This window comes from Grus americana, chromosome 1 (genome assembly GCF_028858705.1).
Source record: "Grus americana isolate bGruAme1 chromosome 1, bGruAme1.mat, whole genome shotgun sequence".
Taxonomy (NCBI): Eukaryota; Metazoa; Chordata; class Aves; order Gruiformes; family Gruidae; genus Grus; species Grus americana.
In genome coordinates this window covers 90,546,570-90,570,971 of record NC_072852.1, presented here as the reverse complement: position 1 = coordinate 90,570,971, position 24,402 = coordinate 90,546,570, and the positions used below count along the sequence as shown (strand labels likewise).

Below are 24,402 nucleotides of genomic sequence, written 5' to 3'. Positions count from 1 at the left end.
AGCTGTGGAAGCAGCCCAGCAACTACACGAGCCCAACAGCACCTCACAGAAGCCCTCCAGCACCTTCTCTCCCAGGGCTTCACTAAAACAGCAAGGTCTGCCACCCACACCTCTCCTTCCCCAGGGGTCACGGGGGGCTTCAGGACCCCCTCGCTGGCACAGGCAGTGAGAGGCAGCAGCACGAGCAATGCACAGGAGCCAGGACAACCCGGAGCACTCCCTGCAGGACCAGCCTTTTAACCTTTTAACCAAGAAGCAGGGGTGTATTTTCTGAGATATCACTTCAAAAACAAACATTTCATATCACATGGCTGATGCCGATACAGGAACACAGGTCGGTGCAGTTGGGTGAGAAGCTGGAGCAAGAGGCTCCAAAGAACACCCAGGGTTTGATGCTGAAGCCTGCAGTGAGTTGTTCCCTACAATGTGATGCAACAACCACTTTATAAAGTGCAGGAAAGGGATGAAATTAGCTATGCTAACCAATGGTTAAAGTATTCAACATGTCTCAGTCTGTGGTCCCAGCTGCAGAATTCATCAGAGTAACATCCTGCCTGGAAACCCAGTGTGCACAAAGGGCAGAGACACCAAACTGCAAGATGAGGAATGCACAGATCCCATCTAAATAGCCAAGGCTGAAGAGGGACAAACTAAAACCCAAATCTCACTACAGCAGCCTAGACTTAGCAATGGCCTCCCACTTAGGAAGGGAGTATCTACTGCACAACGCGGAAGGAAAGCAAAGGAACAGCAAAGTCAAAGAAAACAGCAAAAAGTGGTGACTTCAGCAACATGTGCAGGAATTAGCTAAGTGTCACAGCGGGTTACAATTTTGCAGTGTCTTAAAGAGTGTAGGTAGAGCTTGGAACAGCCAGTCCCAGGGCACTCAGAAGCTAAAACACTGCAACTGATGCAAAGAGCAACCTGAGTCAAAGTAACAATGACTGCTACATAATCAAATTTAAAATCCCTGTAAGAGAAACGGCACCAGAACTCTGCATCACACCTCTTACGCCTTACAAGAGACAATTACAAGCAAAACGGTCAAAACACTTTAACTCCAAAAGCAGGGGAAAGAGTTGTTACACTCTGCACGGTGGTTCATTGAAGTGATCTCAGCATGGTCTCTGAAAAGGTACTCGATGCTCCTGAACAAAAAACTGCTGAGAAGCAAGGAAGGACATTGTGTGGTCAAACAAAAGGAACAAGAAGTCATTCAGTCTAAGCAGTTGCTTCATAAGATGGTAGCTAGGAGGGCTGAGGACAAAATTGAAGGCCAAGTTGCAAAAGTCAAAAAACAATCATTTCAGTATATTCAAAGGACAAGTCCAAAACTGCTGAACAGCAGGAGAATGACATTTCTCAAGTGGCTGTGCTGCTAGCAAAGACATGCAAGCTCTTGCTAAGTCAGGTGTTTCTCAAAGTTAGCAATGCTTTCCTTAAGAGAGGGTACAGGCTAACCTGGAAGGTGCAGTTAAACTGGTCAAATTTCCTAAGCCCCTAGAAGTACACAACAGGAGACAAAACAGCTTGATCTCTGCTCAGAGGAACACGTGCCCCCTTCAATCCACTCAAATTTGGAAGGAAAAGGACAGGACTAAGCAATTAGTTTTCAGTCACTTCAAAGCATGCCTGCTAAACCATTCCAGGCAGGATGCCAGTTCAGAGCCAGCTCTGTCCCCTGCTTGCCTGGGGTGGGAGACACCCCCCCCACACACACACACACCCCTTGCTTCCCTCCATCCCGGTGCAGTTGATGCCACCTGGCTTCAGGCTGAGCCCGGAGCTGCTGCCCCACCACTCAGGTGCCCAGGCTCGGAGGTGCAGGAGCCCCTCTCCCCCAGCCCTTGCTCTGGCCCCGATTACAAGGGATTACCCTCAGGTTTCATACCAGCTCTAGTGTGGTTTAATCTGTTCCTTAATATCTGGAAGAGAGACAGGGAGCTGGCAAAGTGATTTGGGCTGGCCGAGACAAAAGAAGATTGAGAGAGACTTCCAAGGGATCTGACAAAGCTCGGCAAGTGGGCAGCATAATGCAAGATGAAATTCAACATTACCAAACAGACAGTGATAAGAACTTGAGAGAATAATCTGAACTACTCCTATACCATGGGGCTCTAATTAAAATGTAATCACTTGAGGAAAATATCTTGGTATCACGGCTCAATGAAAACATCTGTTCATCATACAATGGTGGTCAAAAAAGCCAGCAAGCTGTTAGGATGTCTAAAGGCGTAGGCTGAACAAGATGCTGGAAGTACTAAAATGCCACTGTGAACACTGACAGTGCACCCTCAGCTGGAATTTCTGAGGTTACTTCTGGATGGCACACCTGAAAATACAGAAGGCACAGAAAGGCTTCATCGTTCACCAGTCAGTAACACTTACTGGTCAAGTAGAGTTAAAATTGGGACAATTTAATCTGGAGAGAAGCTGGCTAGAAAGAAATTATCAAATGGGTATGAAGAAGTGAACCAGGTGCTTCTGTGGTTTTAATTTTTTTTTTTTGTAAGAGAAAGAGAAAAGGTTGTTCAATGCAACTGAAGAGCAGGAAATGTGACCAGACATAAGGAGCTATTATGATCTTCCTTTTTTTTTTTTTTTTCCTTTTTCTGCATATTCTAAACACAGCCCATAATTAACTACCAAGATTGATTAACCCATGTTATTGTAAAGTCAAGAGCTCAGCAGAAATCAGAGGCCTGTGCATTTATAAGGATACTGGGAACATCCACTGATATCTCAGGTAGAATAAAGAAAAAAAAAAGAAAAGAAAAAAACTATAGCAGCACTACACCCTCATGCTTCCAGGCATTAGCCAACTTCTAATTAACAAGGATTAGGAAGTAATGTCCCCAGTGGGCATGCAGAGAGAATATACCAACCCACTTGCTCCTGGCAGATGCCAGTTACACGCCAGGCAGGGGAAGAGCCAAGCCTGGACAGCCCACCCACACCCCACGCCGTTTGGGAGGCTGAGGTCTGGGTGCCCAGCGGGACCGCACACCAGCCCCCCCAATAACTGAAGAGGCTGCAAGAAGGGGCTCGGTCGACCCAGCTCAACCTCACTCCTGGCAAGGAGGGGAAGTTTTACGCCCATTGCTTTGCAAGCAGAGGGGGCTTCCCTGAGGAAAGGAGAGGGGACAGACATTTTATTTGCTCTGCACTGGTAGGAGGAATATATATGACTTAATTCATTTTATGGCAAGGAAGTGGAGTGTGGGCACCCCCTGAATTAAAAGAAAATTGGCTTGAGTAGGCTTTGAAGTCCAGAGCAATATATACACCAACCTTCTCCTAGGACATCTTGTAGCACTGGCATGGCATCACACCCTCTTCACTAAATGTCTGGTACCGAGTGCTCTCTGTGGGGCTTTCCACAGCCCCTGCTGCAGCATCCAGCATTGGCCATGTTGCAGACCAGTGGTCTGACCCGACCCAGCGCTGCTTAGACAAGCCACTGCAGAAATGCACCACACCTTGTAAACAGAGTGTGTCTGTGTCACCCCCCCACCCCTGAAATGACATTCCTGGCTTCTGCATTTTGAGTAAAACCAAAGCACAGATGTAACTGAGTGGTGTTCAGACATCGGCTTTCTCCTGCTGATGCTTGTGAAACACAATCTAGCTCACATTCTCAGAGCTGGGTTGACTCATGAGGATGCGAGGAAAAAAAATGTACACGTTTATATCCATAAGTAAGCAATCTGATCAATCTAATACTGACATTACACTTGAATTAACTTCATGCAGATATGCAAATGCACAAGTACTGCTGTGCTGCCAGGAGGTGGTCTGTGGCTCTGCACATGCACGAGTAAAAAGAGACCGAGCTTGAGCCGCTAGTCCTGTTCTGATTTCTCCAGTGACTGCTCCAGAAGGGGAAACAAAGATTAACAAGCAGGCTGTATTTCTTAAATAGAAACTTATCTTAGTCTGTACGCCATTTTCTGCTTCCTTTGGTGCAAATAGTGTTGTTCTACAGTGTGATGAATAAGGAAAGGACACAGAAAATGCCACGTTGTCTACATGGTGTTTGCATGCGCATGTCAAGATGGCAAAAGTAACGGACAGAGACTGTGCATAGATACCATCAATCGCTGCAAGTTGGGGTTTGTCACTGTTGTTTTTAAATGCGCTGCAGAAATAAGAAATAGCAACTACTAAGGCTTTTACTGTAGATACTTCCACTAAACCAAGCCATATCAAACATGATGTATTTTGTAAAATCATAACTGTTTCAAAAGAAAAACGGGGAAAAATTGTCAGAAAGAGAAACATCCATCCCAAGCATCTTTAGGATCAAAAGTTTTGACCTTTCACATAAAACTAACTTTTTGCTTGGGGTATTTTTTCATGGTATAATAATACAATTCCACAAAGAAACACAGTATTGGTTGACCTAAGATGGAAATCCTCTCAAAAATTTCCTTTCAAAACCATCAAAGCATTTAACTTCTATTTCCTTTCAGAATGAAGCTAAAATTCCTCAATCCTGACAAAACAGAACACTTGCCCTCAGCCCAGCTCAAGCAATAAAAAAAAAGGCAGAAGCCACAATGGACACAAGTGACCTCCAAATCTCCAAAAGAGATGAAAACATAAGAAAAAACCACAACAGTTCACCATGCATAATTAATAATATTGTGCTTTCTCCCTGGTGCATAAACATTTGTGAGAGAAAGGTGGGGTGGCATATGACTAGGAGCCCTATAATTGTGACTTCTCTAAAGGAGAGGCTGGACAGATGTCCCACCTGCCAGCAAGCAAATCATTTCATCTCTGTACACTTCAGTTTTCCATGCTATAAATCAAACTGACTGCCCTCACAAAGTAAGTTTGGAGACTCTCAATTAGTTAATGTTCGTAAATGACTGTGCAAACACAAGGTAGTATTAACCAGGGAACTGTCTTTGTTACACTACTGTCTGTTAAACAACCAGGAGCTAAATCTCTCTCTGAACATTTACAAAAGGGAAGGCAGCGTTAATGCTCCACGAGGAGAAAAACTACAAAGAACATATATTCAGTGCATGCACTTCCCCTTGAAATAAACTGTGTTAAAAGCACTTTACTTAAAAAGCACAATGATAGTAGCATCCTGCTAAATATAGATGACTCACCACAATTTAGTAGTGAACATCCCTAAAGAGTACCATTACAGCATTGCTTAACCTGCTGCATAAAATTAAGCATTCTCCTGTGGTTACAGTTGGGACCAAGACACTCAGGACTACTACCAGCACCCACTGACCTTCACTGAGTCACAAGGCCTCTGAGCCTCACTTTCTCCATCTGTACTGTTGGTATAATAATAAAATCTCATCTCCCCAGTGAAGGCAGGAAAAATGATTTCTAAGTTTCTTAATGAGTTGTTTATACCATACTTTGTATATCCATATTACTACTGAGCAACTAAATAAAGCTGTTCTCGAGGCACTTTGAAATCCCTCGGAGAAGGGTATCTTACAAAAGAAAATTGGGTTTCAGGCAATACCGGAGAAATAGAGATAAAGAATCAGTTTCCAAAATAAGGGAAGGATGCCTACTTCAGAGATGCAAGAAGTAGTTCATGCATCTGTGCCTACCGCTGGGGACCAAGGTCAGGTCGTGAGCAAAATGATTTATCTACACGTCACAAAACCACACAGCTTGACACAAATGGCAATCTGTTCCAAAAAAAAAAAAATGCACAAGCACAGAAGAGCAAGGAACTGCCACAGTTCCTTGCCACAGTGCACTCTTGCTAGGGCTGAGGACCTGGTGCAGGGCTGAGAAGGATATGTGGGCTAGCACAAGGGTGCTGCAAGGCCAAAACTTAACTGCTCAGTTTCAGCTGTGATAACCTCAGGCTGCCAGGAGGGTGACTTCAGGTGAGGACTAGAAGAGTTGTGTGAAAAGTTGCAGAGCTGCTGTTGCATTGATGCACTACTGCCAGGCACACGCACACCCCACCCTGATCGAGCAAGATCCAGCTGCAACAGACTGTAACACACTGACATCTCACCTGTTGCAGCACCATATCACAGCATCCAAACACCACGCAGTTAAAAAAAAAAGCTGGTTCCGCAGTTTAGCTGTACCCAATGTGTGATTTCTAACACATTTGACAATTTGCAGTAAGCTATTTCTGGCTACGTAACAGGACTGATTTGCAATCACAGGTTTGGTTTCAAAGCTCTAAACAGAATTCCCTCCTATCTTTCCCTAAACTTCTCTAGGGAGCCTGAAAAATATTATTTCCACAAAAGTTATTATGCTCATAATGCTTTAGAGGGAAGACACAGGCACTGCCCCTGCCCCAGGAGTATTCAACATCGGTATTACAGCCCAGAGAAAGCAGTCATCTAGCTCCAGTTAAAAAGAATCATTGCTATTTTACAAATTGCAAAACAATGTAAGAGAATGGGACCATAATACCAGATTGACAATTCACTACAAAGTCTGACTGTATTTTATCATAGGCATAAAGTGCAAGAATGACAAAATGACCTCCAGGGACTTTCCCACACACACACATACTTTCCATTTGTTTGGCATCAAGTATTTCTTCTGATTATACACTCTTACAGCTTTTGATCCTTTAACTTTTAAACCTTTCACCTTTCATTTAGGTACCACTTTGCATATGACCCCATCATTTTTCTTCTCTGTCCTCTAAACCAATTGAAAGCCTCGAAAAGAAAAAAAAAAATCATTCTTCCTAACCAGACTTGGCAACTCAGAGCAGAAATACACTTACTGATCTTCTGCAAGTGTTGTTTAGGAAAAACTCTCCCAATTTTATTTCAGCTTTCAGGAGCGTATGTCTGTTCCTTATACCTTAGAGTTTTCCTTTTGAATTCAAATTCAAGAACCACCATGTAACACAGAAGTAACTCTGTGCCACAGCTATTTTCGTCTACTACTGTCTCTTAAAGACTTTTTCCTAAGACAAAAAACAAGCTTGAGAGACAGGCGTTCATTCAGGTAATCTTTAAATCTTAAGGAAAATACAAGAAAAAGCATTACACTATTGCAGATAAATACTTTATGGAAAGATGTGTTTCTGTGCCTGGTTGTCCATTGTCACTGTCCCCACATGCCCTCAACCGAAAAAAAGAAAATTAAGTATTGAGTCATTCTTTTTGCCTAAAGAGATAATTAAATGCCCCTTTAATTTTAACCTTAAATCTGGTTACTGTTCTATGTTTTTGCAGGGATATTACATCAACAGAAACACATCATTTATTTGCCTCTAACTGCAGTAGGCACAGTGACTTTCTAGACTGTTACACCTTTGCAATGTCTGCAGACAAAATTGTGGCATTGAGAACCTGAAAGTCCTTGAACTCACTTTCCAAACTGGGAAAAGTATAAAAACTAAATTAATATCATCAAGTGTGGAAACAGTTGAGATCTATTTTTTTCAATTAAATGCTAATAAACTTTTTTCCATAATTCATCTCTCTGAAGTCAGCAGGTGCAATTTCCAGTTAATGCATGCAACTCGGACTCCCAAATGTTTTTTGAGGATGGGGCTCAGGGTGCTTTGAGGGCTAATGCATTTGTAAAAAGTTCATCTCACCCATCACAAGACTTGTTTCTCAGCAGGCAGAGAGGAATGGCCTGCTGCACCTCGCAGGGCAGTGAGAACCAGGCACAGCTACCCAAGCAGTAGACTCCATCCAGATCCTGACTGCAAGGAACTTTCATCCAGACCTCACCGAGACATCTCTGGTATTCTTGTGGGAGATCTTGTCATTTCTTACTGTCCTCCCGCTCTCTCAGGGATTACTTGCAGCAGGTTCCCCAGCTTCCCAGCAGCAAAGGTGGCCGGCAGCAGTGCCCAGTTGGATTGGCGGAGCTCTGCACTGCTCGCTGCTGAGCAGACCTCCGCAAAACTACTTAGTGGACCTCTGCATAAGTGAGCAGACCTTAAGAAAGTTACCTTGAAGACCTCAGTAAAACATAACCAAGTGGGACTGCTCTAAAGTTTGGCATTACTTGAAAGAAGGCCTTGACACCTGATCAACAGATGAGTCTGAACATTTTGCACTTTGTGGTTTCCTCTGTTTCCCTTATTGCATCATCTCCTCATGCTCTCCAGCAATGCACTACGTGGTGTGAGTAGCATCTGTCACATCAATTTGTTCCCTCTCCACACAGAGGACCAGGGTATACACCTTATTTTGGAGAGGGCTTCTGGGGGCAGGAGGTGATGGAGTGGTTTGGGTCTCCACATCCCCAGGGGTACGCGCTTATCTTAGGGCTGAAAAAGCCTGTCGTGCCCCTGGGAGGAGGAGGCAGAGGAGGCCAGAGGAAGAACCCCGGGGAAAACAGAGCGCTCCAGGCAGCCTGTCACCATCTCTGCAGAAAGTTCCCTGCTGCCTCAGGGCCTGAAGGCTGGACCAGAGTTTTCCACCCAGGTGAGCTTATCAAGGGGCTAGGCCCAGACAACTGAGCATGACATGAAGCGCAGTTTAAAGCAAGTTTTACAGCACCGTAAGAAAAAAAATAAATATATATATATATAATAATTGTAAGAAGGATGGTGCAGGGGAGGCAGCAAAAGGAACTGAGCAGACCAGCGCGCCTTCCCCGCGCCTGCCTGCAAAAGCGCTCACCCGCCGCCGCATTTCCGAGCATCACCGGCGGGACCGCAACCAAAAACTTCCCCACCGGCTCGGCGGACGGGGCCCCGCGGCGATGCCCCGTCCGCGGGTACCGCGCCCCGCTCCACCCGTGCAAGCACTCACCTCGCAGGGCCAGGAGCGCGGCCAGGGCTACCGGCACCCACCTCCCGCCGCCTCCGGGGCGCCGCCGCGTCATGCCGGGCCGGGCGAGGGGCGCAGATCGGGCCGCCGAGCCCTGCCTTTCCCCGCAGCCGCAGGTGCCGCCGGTGGTGGTGGTGCCGCCGGTGGTGGTGGTGCCGCCGCCGCCGTCCCGGGACCGCCCGCTCGCGGCGAGGCTCCGCCGTGCCCCAAGCCCCGGTAGCCCGGGGAGGGCGGCAGGCGCGGCGGCCGGCCCGAGAGCGCAGCCTGGCGGCCCCGAGCCGCCCCCGCAACCCGCCGGGCTGCGGCTGGCACCCCCCGCACGGTACCGCTCGTCCCGTCCCAGCACGCAGCGGCACATCACATCGCCTTCCTTCTCTGCGCGGGCCACCCACAAATTGGGGTTCCGTTTCGTTCCTCCTCCCCCCCCGCCCCCCCTCCCCGTGGGGATGCTACACGGGCCAGGGTGAGTAGTCGCTGTCCAGCACAGGTTGGAGATTGCACCCCCACGGGGGCTTCTTATCTCCAGGACCTGCCTACAGCTGCATGGAAGAAGAGAGTGGCAGCACATAGCAAATTATTTAGGACAGGCTGCATGGGACCAGGAACTGCTGCAGCGCACGGTATAAACATTGCTGGCTTGTTGTTCAAAGGTATGAGCCACCCTAACCACGCTATTCAAGAGAGCGTGAGACGTGAGTGTTCAGCACCCCTAAAAATCAGACCAAGATATCTCTGAAGGGAATTAGGCAATTCTCCGAGTTGGGACCCTGCAATACTACATAACACAAGAATCACCAAGAAGTTGTGTCATTTAGGGTCGCAAGCTTAAGTAATTGCAGTCCTTAAGGCTACACAGAAAAATCAATCTAAATCCAGCACACTAGACATCAAGCATGCACGTAGAGGGTGGGAATGGAGGAAAGAAACCCTTTACGAATTTAGGGCCATCATCCAGGGAAAGGATCAAAGCAGAGAGCTCGCACAGATCAACTCCTTCCACATGCCCAGCTCCCCGTCCAAGTCTGACCATGTTAGTTTTGCAATAATAAGCAATTTGGTTCAGAAAAATCCCCTAACAATTCTGAAAAATGTACGACTGCTTCATTCCCCTATGCAAAGTTTCCTCCCCACCAAAGCAGAGCTGTGCAACCTTTGCATCCTGCAGGCAGCCAGTCCACCTTATTGAAGGTTCTCCCTACCTCTTTCCCAGCAAGAGGCCCTGGGAGTACCCATTCCCATGCTCAGCCTACCCAGTTGCTCGGCACCTCCTCAGTTGCCTCAAAAGCTGCATTGACCCTTTATGTGACTACACTCCCACTGAGAAGGGGGGAGCTGCACTTGGGAGTGAGGAAGGCAAGGAAAAATGTCCAGAGTAGCAGAGAAGAAATGAATAAGCAACAGGAAAAAGGTAAGTTGGTGCCTGTGGAAACAGTAAGTGGCAAACCAGCTACCATCTAACAAGCTTAGGTTAAACTCTGCCTTGCCGAGCATCAAGCTTTGGCACCTTTTACCAGAGGACTAGGTAAAAATGTCACCCTAGCAGTCCAGGTTTACTGATTTTCTTGGTTCTGGAAGAGACCCACTAATTCTATTTACGATTAGCAATGGTTGACCTGACCTTATCAGGCAGAAAAACAACTCCTGCCAACTCCCACGTGGGCTGGGATTTCATTCAGTGAGTGGTGGTACAATGGAGTGAAAAGGTACCTCTTGCAAAACACCCTCCACTCCAGCCCTGCCACGGGCAGGCAGGCTAAGAGTTTTGCTCCATTAAGGAGCCAGCTCTTGGCAAAGGCTCAAGCAGCTGAAGCATAACACTTCAGAAGAGCACTGAAGGGACAGCCATAGCCCAGCTGTTTCCCTCATTCTCTGGCAATATGGGGACTGAAGTTTTCTCAGGCTCCCTCAGACGGCTTCTCTTTCCTTCAGCTGACCTGCTGTATTTTTCATCTACAGAAAGGGTAGAGGAACATGATGTTCCTATTCAGCAGCACCTCCAGGAGACCCCCATCCTTGTGAGTATATGCAGTGACCACCTGGAGGAACACAATGGGTATGTCCACACTCCTAACTACAATAAAAGCCCATGAATGTTTCTTGCGAAACACAACCTCCTCCACCAAAGTCAAGGGCAGAGAGCACAGAGCACATTGGGCACAGTGGCCTGCCACTACCCTTGCTCCTTCAGATAACTTCTGGGGATGAAAAGGTGCAAAGAAAAATCAAGTGAAAACAAGCAAAATTGCATATTCTCCTTAGGACTGCTGCGCTGCTTTCCTGATCTGCCAAGACTTGGAAGCTCTCTTGACATAGTGGAAATAAGCGTGGGTATTAGTATAAGGACACACTGCATTTGGCAAATGCCATCCCAGCTCGCCTTGGACTGTTCCTTGAATCCTGCTGTGCATCAGCTGGCAGGTAAACAGCAAAGATCACTTTGCCCTGTACAATGGCTGAATTAATGTGCTTCCTAAAGTCCGCAGCAAGCACTACGTGAATCGAGAGCCTGGTGGTCAAAGAAAGCATTTCTGCCCAGAATAGACCCAGATGACTCCCTTCTGACCCAAGCTGGTAAGAGCAGGGAGTATTTTAATCACCTTTAGGATCTGGTGACCACAGCAGATACTATGTCATACCTGCATAACACGGTGACACAGCAAGTGACTTTAGCTGCTTCTTACAGCAACTGCAAGAACAATCTGTGGCCCTGCTCCAGAAGGATGGAGCAGCCACAGGGAATAATAATCTTGAGATGCACCAGTCAGCCCTCTCACCCTGGCTCCCTCTCCACCTTACCACCACTTCCAAAAATAGCTTGCAGATTGTACAGAAAGGACGTGGACGAGGAGATGTTGTTCCTGGAACTCTGAATTTCTACTTGAGTTGCCCTTGAGCCTTCCCCAAAATATTAGGCTCATGCCAGCCATTTATTCAGTGAGTGCAGCATACTCCAGCCAGTTGGATGCTAGAGCTACAAGCAGACATATATCTGCTGCTCCAGCAGTCTATTCTCCCACCAGTGAATGTCTATACTTCTTCCTTGGCACTGATGGAATAGCACATCATGGATAGAAGAGATACATTTGCAATATCCCAAGCATCAGATGCTGGCAGGTGACCACTGCAGGACTCAGTTGTGTTACATTGCTCACAAGAACAGACATGGGATCCTTAAACTGAATGGCCAAGATATTTGCCAAGACTTTACACGCTAAGCTGGGCAAGGACAGAGAGAAAAATTAAACCACTCCCACTTGCTTTTTCTTTTGAAAGAATTATGATAAGTAATGCAGTTCTCATGTCTCAGGGAAAAACATCTTTCTGAATCAAATTTGAAAAGGCTTTTTTTCCAGGATTATGCTTCTTTTTTTTCTTTTCCCTTAACATGGGTTTAAAAGCAGTGGGGATGCAGTTGGGTTCAAGAGCTGCAATAGATGCCAAGTCTTACATCACCTTTGCTGTCTCCTAGCTTGTTACTAGGTTATCTATTGTCAGATGGGAATTTATTGAAGGTGACATTGCTTATAAACTGATCAAAATCAGCTTCAGTCCTTCCAAGATATAAAGAGATGTATAAAATTTACTCAGTTGATCATTAATAACTTCAGTCTGTGGAATTGGTTATCTCCTTTTGACAGCAGAAATAGGATTAAAACAGTTCAATCTGTAAACTCTATCTGAGAAGAAACTCAACAGACCTTTGGAGATACACCCAATTAACTATCTCTGTACCTTTTCAATAAAAAAATTAAAACAAACACCTAGATTTATTTTGCTGAACACCTGTGTATGCAAAACAGATGTCACTATCCAGAAGAAGAAACAGCGATATTGCTGTCAACCCATCTATCCCAGGAGGTTTTTTCTTCTCCGGGCCACAGGAGCAGTTATGTGGAAATACTGTCCCAAGTGCAAAGGCTTCTGTTTTCACAAGCCCGTGTGCAGGAGCCTCAGTTCTGGGAAAGGTGGGTATTTACTACTTTACTGTCATCTGCCCTCTCTGTTCAGTCAGATGCAGCCCAACACAGGCACCGTGAGTCCAACGCATTGCCAACATAGGCTTTTGGGCAAGGATTCCCACACGCCGGTCAGGATAACCTCATCCCTGCCACAGCAACGACCCGTGCTTGCACGTTGGCCATGCAGCAAAACCTGCAAAACCAGCCCTGAAACAACAGGCAAATTTCCGCACTCTTTCAATGCCAGATGGCAGGAGCGGATGTGTCCATGGAAACCCGAGTGGATTAGGCATACTCTCAAACTTCTCAGCCCCGAAGTAGGCCACCGCACTGTTTCTTTCTCCAAGGCCACTTTGACCCACACCTTGAGCATTGTCGCTCTCTGCCTGTCCCCGCTTCATGGGAAAGGAGCCATACAGCCAAGCTTCTCAAGCGCCCAGGAGCTGGGCTGCGACACCACTTCCCCTACACCTTTTCACCCTCGCGGGCATGCTGGTTTGTCTGGTTCCTTCATCGCAGGCATGTAGGACCTGCAGCACAACAACTTTGCTTTGCACGCTGCAAGGTGCTCTTTTCCTCAGTAGCATGAGGAATAAATGCACTTCTACACCCCCACCCCTCCGGTTTCTAATTGCCCTGGAATATCTCAGTGTTCTTTGAGCTAATCCACAATCTTGTCAAGTCTCTCCATCTTTTCTACCTCTTCTGAGTTTTCCCTGGCTGCTCCCACAGTAAAAACAAACCTACTCAGCTACAAAATCCCATCCTCTCCCCTCCTCCTGCCCAGAGACTCTCTGTGTTTCAGTGTACACCTACAAAATCAAAGCTTTTTATTCAACATTTTGAAATCCTTCATCGCTTTCTCACTCCACTCCCCCAAACCCAGTCCACACAGACATGTTTGGAACAAATTGCTCCCCAAGGCTTCAACTAAATCTTTTCTTTGGACACACTGTTCTTGCTGTGGTTAACAACTGTCCATTGTACCTTGTCGGACACACACTGCCACCCCTGTTAGCAAATGGTGGATGCTGCATCCACATAAAAGCATTTCAAAATAGTGACATTTACATAATAACTTTCTAAATTGTACATCGACAGATTTCCCCAAATCATTACACTAGGTGAATTAAATCTTCCACTAAACACCAGCAAATAGTGGTAATGACAAGTCTTCTAAGTAGCACACCCCATAAAGCTCTGAAAATTGAAATCAATCACTCTTCCATTTTTTTTCAGAACTGCTGAAAGAATTTATTACACACAGCTGTGACAGAAAATAAATAGATGACAAAATTGAGAAGAAATACACTACAGTTAGGACTCATGTGGACATACTCCTGCAGTTGTGATACAAAATGAGTCTTCAGGAATCTCGTTTAGTAACAGTGTTGCTGTGGCTCTGATGGTCTAAAGATACATGAGGTGCAGTAACTTCTACAGAGAAGCAATAACTTTTACTAGACCAGCTGATGTAGCTGAAAAATATCAACACATTTTTGGTCACATTGACCTGGAGAAGGGCTTCCATGCCTGAAAACCCATCTGTTTTTTCCTTATTACATTCACTGGTCTAATAAGAGACATTGCAGCTTTCTGCATTTCTTAACTGTTTGACATTCATTACACACACATAATGTTTTTCAGCCACTGACTTGCTTTTTCTTATGAGGACTGAAAACGAGGAAAACAAGAGGCTAAAACACTTGTGCCAGCAGACATATGGCCCACTTTGCTTAATCTTGGTGTTGCTAATGGTGTCTGTATCAATAACTTGCGGAAATAGCTTTTAATCCAGTAAGTTATCTAGAAAGGTCAGAGATATGCCAGGTAATGGTGAAACCCCCAGGGGTATACGGGACAGTCTGAAGAGCACAGCGCAGAGATTTCCATGTTCAGCAAACACCAACTTTGACAAGCCCATAGAGCAATGCAGGTATCTCTGTAGCATCCTCATGGCTGCTCCTAATTCAGGAGGGTTGCTTGGCTCAGGGACTACGATATTGTCTAAGTTACTCTGCAGCTGAGCAAAACAGCTCTGCTGGACTAAGGCAGGGGAGACCTCAGATCTTTGGTATCCACAGTGCAATGTAACCATAGATAAGACAGTTGGCCCATGCAGTGTGTGTGGGTTATGTATCACTGGCCTAAAGGTCAGTTTGGGCAAGGTTTCCCACCTATAAAGCGTAATACTAATTATTACCACCACATCAAAGTGACTGAATTTTGGAGAACGCACACCTCAACCCTGTCTGTCAGGGCTTTCATGGGACAAGCACTCATCATCTGCTGACTTGATCCTCCAACACAGGGAGTCAACCACATCCCAAGGGTGACTCCTCCAAAAATCTCTGTAGCCATGTGGCAACAAAAGAAGTCTTCTGTTTAGAGGCAATGCAAGAATAAAGCAATATAAGAACAAAACATAAGCTTACGCTTTCACACGACCTGCTGGTTAACATTTCTAGTTGCCTATGCTCCACTTCAGACTCAAACCTCTCCTTGTGTCAGCATTTGCTATGCTACTAGGAAGCTGCCCTGAGCCCATGCCAGCTGATCTTCCTTTCACCTGTTCTGGAAGGAGTCTAAACCCCCCTGTAAATCACTGCGGACAGGAATGCAAGTTTCCGAGGTGTTATTGACAGTATTGCCTGCTATTGCTTAGTGTTAGCCATGGGCCACGCAGTATTTGTAAGAGTGCACGGTGCCTGAGGAGTTAATAGTATTTTGGATGTGCACAAATTTAGCTTTGCTGAGTATACTGCTTTGGCACAATATGCCATAGCTTCCTAAGCAGGGCAAGGTGTGCATAATTCACAGTAGCCAGGGCCAGAAAGGGTTTGTTTCACAGCAAAGAGAGCAGAACTACCTTTTTAGAGACCTCACCATGCTCACTACATAACAAAACTGTTGTCAGGTGAGTCCATCAGGGCCAGGATTTAAGCTAGAGGAAGAAGTCATCAGGGCTGACTTAAGGACAGCAGGAAGGATCAAAATTTTCCCTCACCAGACTCCAGAGCCAGGAGGTCCTAAGAGCCTGAACCAGCAGCTACTGCGGGGGAGGAGAGGAATAGCTCCATGTATAACACAAGGCAGATCTTTATCTCCCACCACAGTCACACAATGACAAAAAGTGAATTTTCAAAACGTGTTCAACAATGCTCTTTCAAACACCTATTTAGGGATTACAATTCCAGGGTCCACATCAATTAACTAACACAGGGCAGAGTACAGCCTCTCTCTCCAATTTGGACTAGGGCTTTTAAACAGTTTGGCAAATAGCATTTGTGAGCACCCTTTTGATGCTGACAGACAGCCCAGACACTGTAGTCCCAAGCAAAGACAACGCTAACTGTCAGAAGGTTTTGTTGCTCCCCTTTATGTATATAGAAAATGTCTTGCTTCTCCCTCCATTGCACAAAGCTGTCATTATAGCTGACAATTACAGCACTAACACTAAAAACTCAACAGGCTCTTAGAAGGTAGTGTCCTCACAGTACAAATCATGTTTTCTCCAGGTCAACACAGGAACACAGCTATAGTCCCTCTATTTGCCTTTAACTGTGAACGTAGGACTTCAGTCTCTAGAGCAGAGTTGTCAGCCCTGCACCTTCCCTCACCCCACCTTCATTTAGTGGTGCTTAAAAATGTATGCTTAAAAAGCAAAGTTGAGTTGTCTAAGTGCAAAGGAAAGCCTCTTAATTAGCACTCAAATCAAAAGGGGGGGAATGAAAATGTTAAACCACTTTACGCTTTTCCTTCAAGTGAATTTCCTGGACCTTTTCCCCTTCTCTCCACCTCTTTTTTTGCTGAATCTACCAAGACAACAGCCCCTTTGGGCCAGTTGGACTGAAGAGTGCTGTTTGTAAAGCACTACATTGGGACTGCCAGTTCACTTCACCCTGATGACACCGATTTATACCAGTGCCTGGTCAAGAATTAAGCCCTCCATCAAATTTTAACAGCCCCTTGTCCCTTTAACAGTCCAATTTCAAGCAGGAACCCTTCTTAGACCCTGGATGTCTCTATGGTAACACAACAAGATCGTTTTGTTCTCTCTCACAGCATTGTGTGCATATTGAAAAGCACAGTTAAGATATTTTGAAGTGGAGAGTCCAGATCAGCCAATTCTGAAGCCTTGCAAGAAAAATGATTATGCAAATTAAACTCCTAAAGGTGAATGGCAATGAATGCCTTCAACAACAATACAGTTACAGTATGAGAAGTGAGAGCAGCGGTCTCAGCAAGGTGCCTCGCTCAGCAGTACAAAACCCACTACACCAGTTGCCTTACTTTTTCGCTTATCTTAGCAAAATGGTCTGGGACAGAACAGGTCACACTGGAAAAAGCATTTCTGGGTTTTGTAGCTGTTGCTGCAGCACAGCGAGGCTAAGCATAGCCACTGCACGCAGACGTTAGCCTCCGGGAATCTTAACACGGTCCTTCTCATTTTAAGGGAACGGAAAGAGATGCAGCAAGTAGAGCCCTGAGTTCAAGACATGACTAGCAGAGGCAGTAATGCCTGCTTGCCCCAACCCTTAGAGGAAAACTGCATCTTGCCTGTTTCCCTACTGCCATTCAAATTGCACTCGGCAAGCAGTCCGTGGTCTCTCACTTGCTGGTTTCTCCAGAAAAGCTTGGTCTTGTGGAGTACTGCAGGTTGGGAGGGCAGGAAAACGTCTCATGCCCGAGGGCACAAAGCTGAACCCAAGGAAGTTACTACCTCTTTTGGTCATTTCATTTTTTTCACGGCCACTATAGCACTCAAATTCTTTCTATAGACAATATGGAATCAGACATTATATGCAAACCCAAGAATTTATAGTCAGCGTAATAGAAATCTTAACAGTCTAATCAAAGAAATATTATTTACCTATGTCCTGGCTTCAGCAGGGATAAAGTTAATTTTCTTCTTAGCAGAAGAAAGTAGTAGAAGATAGCATCATGTTTTGGATTTAGGATGAGAATACTGTTGATAACACACTGATGTTTTAGTTGTTGCCAAGCAGTCATGAACTTTTCAGCTTCTCACACTACCCTACTAACAAGAAGGCAGGCGGTGCACAAGAAGCTGGGAGGGGACACAGCCAGGACAGCTGACCCAAACTGGCCAAAGGGGTATTCCATACCATACGACATCATGGTCAGTGTATAATTGGGGGGTGGGGCACCTCAGGGTCTTGCAGAGCATTGACTTTGGGTGGTGAGAAATTGTGCTGTTCATCACTTGTTTTTGTTTATTATTGTCATTATTATTCTCTTCCTTTTCTGTCCTATTAAACTGTCTTTATCTCAACCCACGAGTTTTACTTTTTTTTCATTTTTGATTCTCTCCCCCATCCCACTGGGGTGATGGGGTGGTGGTAAGCAAATGGCTGTGTGGTTGTTTTAGCCGCCAGCTGGGTTAAACCATGACAGCCTAGATGTAATTATTAGAGGAAAAAAATTAAGAAATAATATTATCTGGAAAAAGTCTGAGCGATAATATAGTTGAAATTGTTTTATGCACTGCTTGGCAAACATCCCATCTTTCTCTTCATAGGAAGGAGCACGATGCTGATGTCTTCTTCCTCCTCCATCTAAGGTCCATATGGAGCTGGGTTTATATATTTTCTAGCAACATTTTTACATCTTACTCCTCCTTCCTTGGTCTTGAAGACCACACTGCATCCAGAGTACTACATATGGAGAACTTTTACATATATTGAATTTTGTTCTTTTTTCCTCTTTATTATTGGTTTTGCCCAGCTCTCCTGTCCACATTTCTTTATCTGATCACTGGCGAGATGTTTATAAACCTGGAGTATAGAGTGGTATCCTGCACCTCTTTTCTCATCACCCCATGCGTATTCTCTTCTGCACTGCATCCTCTGTCATCACACCATGCCTGCATTTCTCTATACCGTATCATTATGAGGAGCAGGAAGTGTTTGACCTTCACTGAGGCTGTCCTTTTGAAAAGAGGGGGCTCCCAAAAAGATGCGAGTTAGTAGCAGTTGGGTGTTGGTCAGTCAGAGAGAGCACGTTCTGCTGGGGGCACACAGTCCTTTAAACCCAGCTGGAGAACAATGGAGGATCAGACTGCTAGGAAACCAGTTGGAGTTTTCAGTTTGGTAGCACAGATTCAACTCAACTTAGCTAAATTAAGTCTTTAATAATAAATTCACTTTTTTCTTCATCTGCATGTTCTTCAAAGGGATGTGCTGGACCAGCCTATGGGGGGGGCTTCATTACCAGTGGGCCCTTGGGTGCAAGTGAATATGAAATAATTCAGAGAAGTCCTTGTTACCACCCCTAGCATTATTCACTCTGTCTAGACACATCAAAAACTGAGCATAGACCAGTGTAGTGGTTTATCCCTGCCAAAACCAGGACAACTGGGTCCAAGTTTTTCAACTGAATTTTTACAAAAAGTTTTTTTCTTCACATTACGTCTTTTGTAGAGATATTCCAGTCCTAGTGCTTCTCAAATACAGAAAAGAGTTTGAAAGATTTTTTTCTTAAAGCTTTGAATTGAAAATGTTGCCTATGAGGCAACTAAGATGAACAAAAAAATTTTAAAAGAATAATTTCTTACTAAAAAATTACTAGCAAATTAAGTTTCAGCAGGGTCAACATTCAAATCAGACTAGGTTGCTTGGGGCTTTGACCACTCAGTTCTTCAAAACCTCCAAGGACACAGACTTCACCACCTCTGAGCTACCTATTCCAGTGATTAATTATCCTTAGTAAAGAGCCTGCCTCCATTTTCTTGATGGCCTCCACATATGCATTGAAAGAAAGGTGGTTTTTCCCCTGACTCTGCTCTTCTCCAGGCTGAAGAAACCCAGCTCCCTCAGCTTCTCCTTGTTTTCACATGTGGTAGTGAATCAAAGCCTCTACATCACCACAACAGTACTTAATCTCAATCCAATTTAATCAGTAGAGAATCACAGCAAGCTCATACTGATACGGGGCACGCTAACCAACTTAGTTTTCCTCGGAGTAGTATCACTCTGGTAACAATTTGAAATGTATGTAGGACAGGTGAGGTCTAAGTGACTTCCCTGGACATATCGCCATTTGAAAGATGATGCAGGTACTACAGGATTTGGGACTGAATTTACCCTTGTGTGTAAGGTTACATTTGGACAACTCGCATGGACTCCCGATCCTACCTCCAGTGGCTCAGAGCAGCTTTTTCTGAAGTTATCTTCCCCCACCCATTAAACTCTGTTTAACATGGCACAGATTTCTTCTGAGTATAGAAATATCAGCTCCAGTTACCAGGGATACTATGTTCTGTAATGGTTTCCAAGAGGTGTCATCTCCAAGGACGAATCCTTCTCCCAAAAGGGAACAAAGCAGCTGGCTTTCTCTAGGAAGGCAAAGGCAAGCAGCTACAAACCAGATTTTTCAGAAGCATCTCATAAATGGATCTTGATGTTGTGAAAAGACAAGAGCACAGTACTTATCTTACCTGTACCAGAAGAAGCCCAGAGCCACAGTGCAGATCTTGGACCTCCTCAGATAAACAACACTGTTGATTCTTTCCTCCTTAGCCCCATTTCTCATTATGCACTTGTTGCTAGTCAGAAAATCAGAGGACTGCGCAGTGATGCATTCATGTTGTTGGATCGAAAGTTTAAAGCCTACCCCATTGGATTAACTAAATGCAGTGAGCAACAGGCAATCGAGGGCCAGAATATGCCTTGGCCTGCAGCCCAATAAATGAATCCTTAAGGAGCTGGCATCACACTTTTGCACAAATATAGCTCCCTGCTCATTACTGATCCAGTCTGAAATACTGGGGAAGACTACAGGAAAACAGACACCTGGCAGAGATGCTAAGTTATTTCCGTGCATACTGATTTATGCAGCGATACTTCCTAAATCGCTAGCGAGGGGATCACAAGCTGTGCAAAGAACAGCGGCCCAAGGTGTGACACAGAGGTGCACAGCAGAGCTCCTACAACAGCCTTGCAATTCCTACAGGTAGAGGTATAACACCAAGGTCTTCAGCGCAGCAACAGCAGCAAGGAGTTTTGACTGACATCCGCTTCACAATTGTTTGGCAGGGTGTCCTTCCCCCCCAGTGTAAAGGGGCAGCAGCTCAGTTTAAGCCTGCTTTCCCTAGGCTGCTTGGTGTTGAGAGATGGGCCCATGGCAAGGGCAGCTAACGCCCTTACAGGAACCCGGAGCTCCAGCCCAGCCAGTTTTCCTCACCGCCTTGGTCATGCCTATAATGAGGCACAGTAACCTGTTTCCGCCTGGGACAGACCACTTCCTTTACAGGCAAATTCCTCTTATCTATAGCCCTGTGTTACATCTCATCTCACCCCACCAGAAGAGAGGAACCCACACATCCCTCATGGACAAAACTTCAACCTCTAGCAACCCTGGCACCCAAAACCTGCATCATCTACACCACCACTTGACATCCACCTTCACAATGCTTCCGCTCTCTTAAATTGCCTTCCCCAGATTATTTCTCTTTGGAACCAAGCTTGGTCTCCACAAGGGAACTGCTACAAAGACAGACCCTGGGAAGCTTCAATAGTCTCCTAGTTCACTAGTGAGCAGCACTGCCTTCCAAAATAATCTCAACATTTTTCAGGTGCACACTCTATCTCTCTCACATTGTATGTTTATTTCTGTTTGTACAGCACCAAGCACGCTACAGCTGACATTTGGGTATGTTATTCCTAGGCTCTACAGCTATAGAAATAAAGAATGTGATATGCCTAATTGGAGGTGTGATCCAAGCTATAAATTATACAGTTCTGTCAAAACTGAATTAATCATGTACCTTTCACCAGCTCAGCTGTACTCTACCCATTAATCCATCTTCAATGAGATGTATTCTAGTGTTACAAATAACTCACCAGTTTCAAAGGCACTTCTCCCCACACTATCCCCACTCAGGACAGACAAGATTCAAATTCAGCCCTGGGCGAGCGATGCTTTTCTAGGCGTAAAAACCCTGTATAACAAAAACCCTCTCATCTTTAATGTCTGATGGTCATGAAGGGATAGAAATGGGAGCTTCGTGCTATTAGGGAAGGGCAATTTCCAGCTGCACAAAGGGGACACATGTCCTGAAAAGACTTGAGATTTTAATGCTATGACTTTTTGTGCATAGAAATGCATTTGAGTCATTTTTAAATAGTTGCACAGCTAATTCCCTTTCAGTTCTGCACAGCTAGATTCATTGAGATGGAGGCAACTTTGTTCACAGTAGTAGTATTGTTGTAGTTGTGAAGGCTTTGGGCTGTATCTGAGACAAGGTTTGTAGGGAAAGGAATTAATTTTTATTAGATCAGCTAAGAGATAGGAGAAAAAAGATCAGACAATCTTTTAGGCACGCAAAGCCTTCAAGATTCAAAAAATATTTCTGGATCTGAACACTAGCGAGCCAAGGAGGAGACAATTCTTCTAATAAACATTTTAAGCTCACTAAATGATTCCAGTGGGGGTTTTTTTGCAAGAGCAGTTGGCATGCAATGAGCTAAAGAGTTACCAAGGCTCCTTCAGGATGAGTCACACAAACGAGTTATACTTCAGGACACATGAGGAACAACTCCATCCCCAACCCATTCCAAAAATCTTAGCTGGCATGCAACGTGCTCTCATCCACACATCACACCATAGCAAAGACTTTCCCTCTCCAGCTGACAGCATGCACCTGCAGGTCACTCTTAGCTGAGAAAACAAATGGTTGTACCCAAAGAAAACCTTTTCTGCTGGAGTTTAGTTAATTTATTTGGTGTTTTGAGGTTTTTTTTAGAACCAGCTAGAAAAAAAAAAGAAATGCAACAAGTAATGACATAAAGGGAAGTATTATGTACTGAAGAAGTTAGAAAAGAAGCTAAAGTAGCAGAATGTCACAGCTTCAGCTAGGAGCAAGCCAGGATTGACAGCCTTAACTTTTACAGCAGTTGTAAAGTACATAACATACACAATTTAATGTTTCTCCAAAAGAGGGCAAGCTCAGCACTCCCTAACCATTTGCAAGAAGCAAAGAGGTTTGCTTCTCGTGGTCAGTACTGGCAGGAAGAGCAGCACTTATTACAAAAATAATATGCCTTTAGGAGAAGGCAAGGGGCACTAACTGGGGAAGATCACATACTAAGTATACCCACAGGTAACCTGAGCCTCTTCCAAATGCAAAATATTAGCAGTCCCTGCTAACTTTGCATCCCTTATGTTCTATAGGCCTCTTACACCACAAAGAGGGGAGGAAATTCTCTCATTCAAGATCACCTTTGAGCTGAATTAAACTCTCAGAGTTCCACTAGAGACAGACAAAGGTAGTGGCAAAGAGTCACCTCCCTCAGTGTTCTGGACATCGCAACATTTTCAGGCTAGCTGGGAAAGCACTGCCCCAACTCAGGGCTCAGACAGGTCTGCAACAGGCTGGTTCAGACTGGTCACCAGTGAGCACCACATCAGTACAGTGAAATAGGGCAGGGCAGAGTCCCCACCAACTAACCCAGAGAGAAAACACTTACCTACTCTTTCCAAAATGCAGATGATGCAATGACACTTATCCAAGACAGAGCAACATCAAAACCCCACCACAAAAACCAAGCCAAACTGGGTTTTTTGCCACTATTTAAGCAGGCCCACTGACATCAGGGGATGATCCAACCCAACTTCACAGCTGGCCCTGCTTATATAATAACGACATCAGCAAGACTGCAAAGGAAGATTTTTGAGGCCCTTTGCTTGCCTCTATTAACAGGATTTCCTCATTTAGCTCTGACAAGTTTCCTAGCAACATCCTTCTATGCACAGTAACACATATATTAGATCTTGCACAGGCACCTGTAGAACAGTCGGGGCCAAAAAACTTTGCTTTCATGTTGACTCTGAGAGGAAATCAATTTGCTTCAAGAAGCAAACCCCTTCAAGGCAGCAAAGGCTACCAACACGCTCGTGACACATCTGTGAAACCATAGAGCTCTTAGTGAAGAGAGAACACGCTGCATCCAATTTCATTATTGGCATTTTTCCATGTAAGAAGGCAGTGGGTTATTGTCTCCCTGAAGCTTTCAAAGAAGGCAAATGTCAATAGACAGAATAATGCTCTGAATAACACATAAAGAAGTCTGAGTAGCCAGACAGGCAGACACTGGACAAAGGGTCAAAAGGAGCAATAATTCGCTTCTACACAACCTGTGTCAAAACCTCCGTGTCTCCAATATCTGCCTGTTCCGGCAGCCGGATGCTACCCTTATTTCTCACTGCCCAAGACAGTGGCTTTCTTGCCCAAACCAGCTAGCAGATGGGTTCACCTTCCCCAGTACCGTCTCAGTGATTCCATCATGGAGGAAGGACTTGTCCCAGTCTTCCGGGTGGGTTGAAACTTCACGCTTCATGCACCAACAGTGTCTGCACACCAGGGAGACGAGGATTCACCAAGCGCCCAGAGCGAAATCTCAGTAACTAGCAGGAATGAGAAACTCTTCTTTGTTAAATCTCACTTGCAGCAGTGACACAGGGATAAATAATACCCCGGGCTGGGGCAGGGCAGAAATTGTGCCAAGTTCCTCATACCGTTAATGTGTACCAGCACCTCCCAGGAGTAGCAGATCAGCAGCATTTACCTACCACATTTGCAGTATGAATAACAGAGAGCTGCATAACTGGCTTGGACTGAAATCACTTGGAGGATCCTAGACAAACAAGGAGCATTTGGGACACCC

The 24,402-nt window shown here is 45.2% G+C and overlaps 1 protein-coding gene across 3 annotated transcripts in view; it reads right to left on the bottom strand.

The window, feature by feature from the left end:
• Positions 1-24,022, bottom strand: part of IGSF11 (immunoglobulin superfamily member 11) — a 122,093-nt gene extending 98,071 nt beyond the window's left edge. The window contains exon 1 of one of the 3 annotated variants that reach the window (XM_054842406.1): positions 24,004-24,022. Coding sequence is in view for 2 of the 3 variants with exons in the window: in XM_054842378.1 (XP_054698353.1) it covers positions 8,739-8,811 (73 nt within the window). In the remaining variant the exon portion in view is untranslated. Of the gene's footprint in view, positions 1-7,567; positions 7,686-8,738; positions 9,112-24,003 lie in introns of those variants that run through there. The other 2 variants (XM_054842378.1, XM_054842388.1) reach the window with 2 other exon arrangements.
• Between the last annotated feature and the right edge of the window lie 380 nt (positions 24,023-24,402).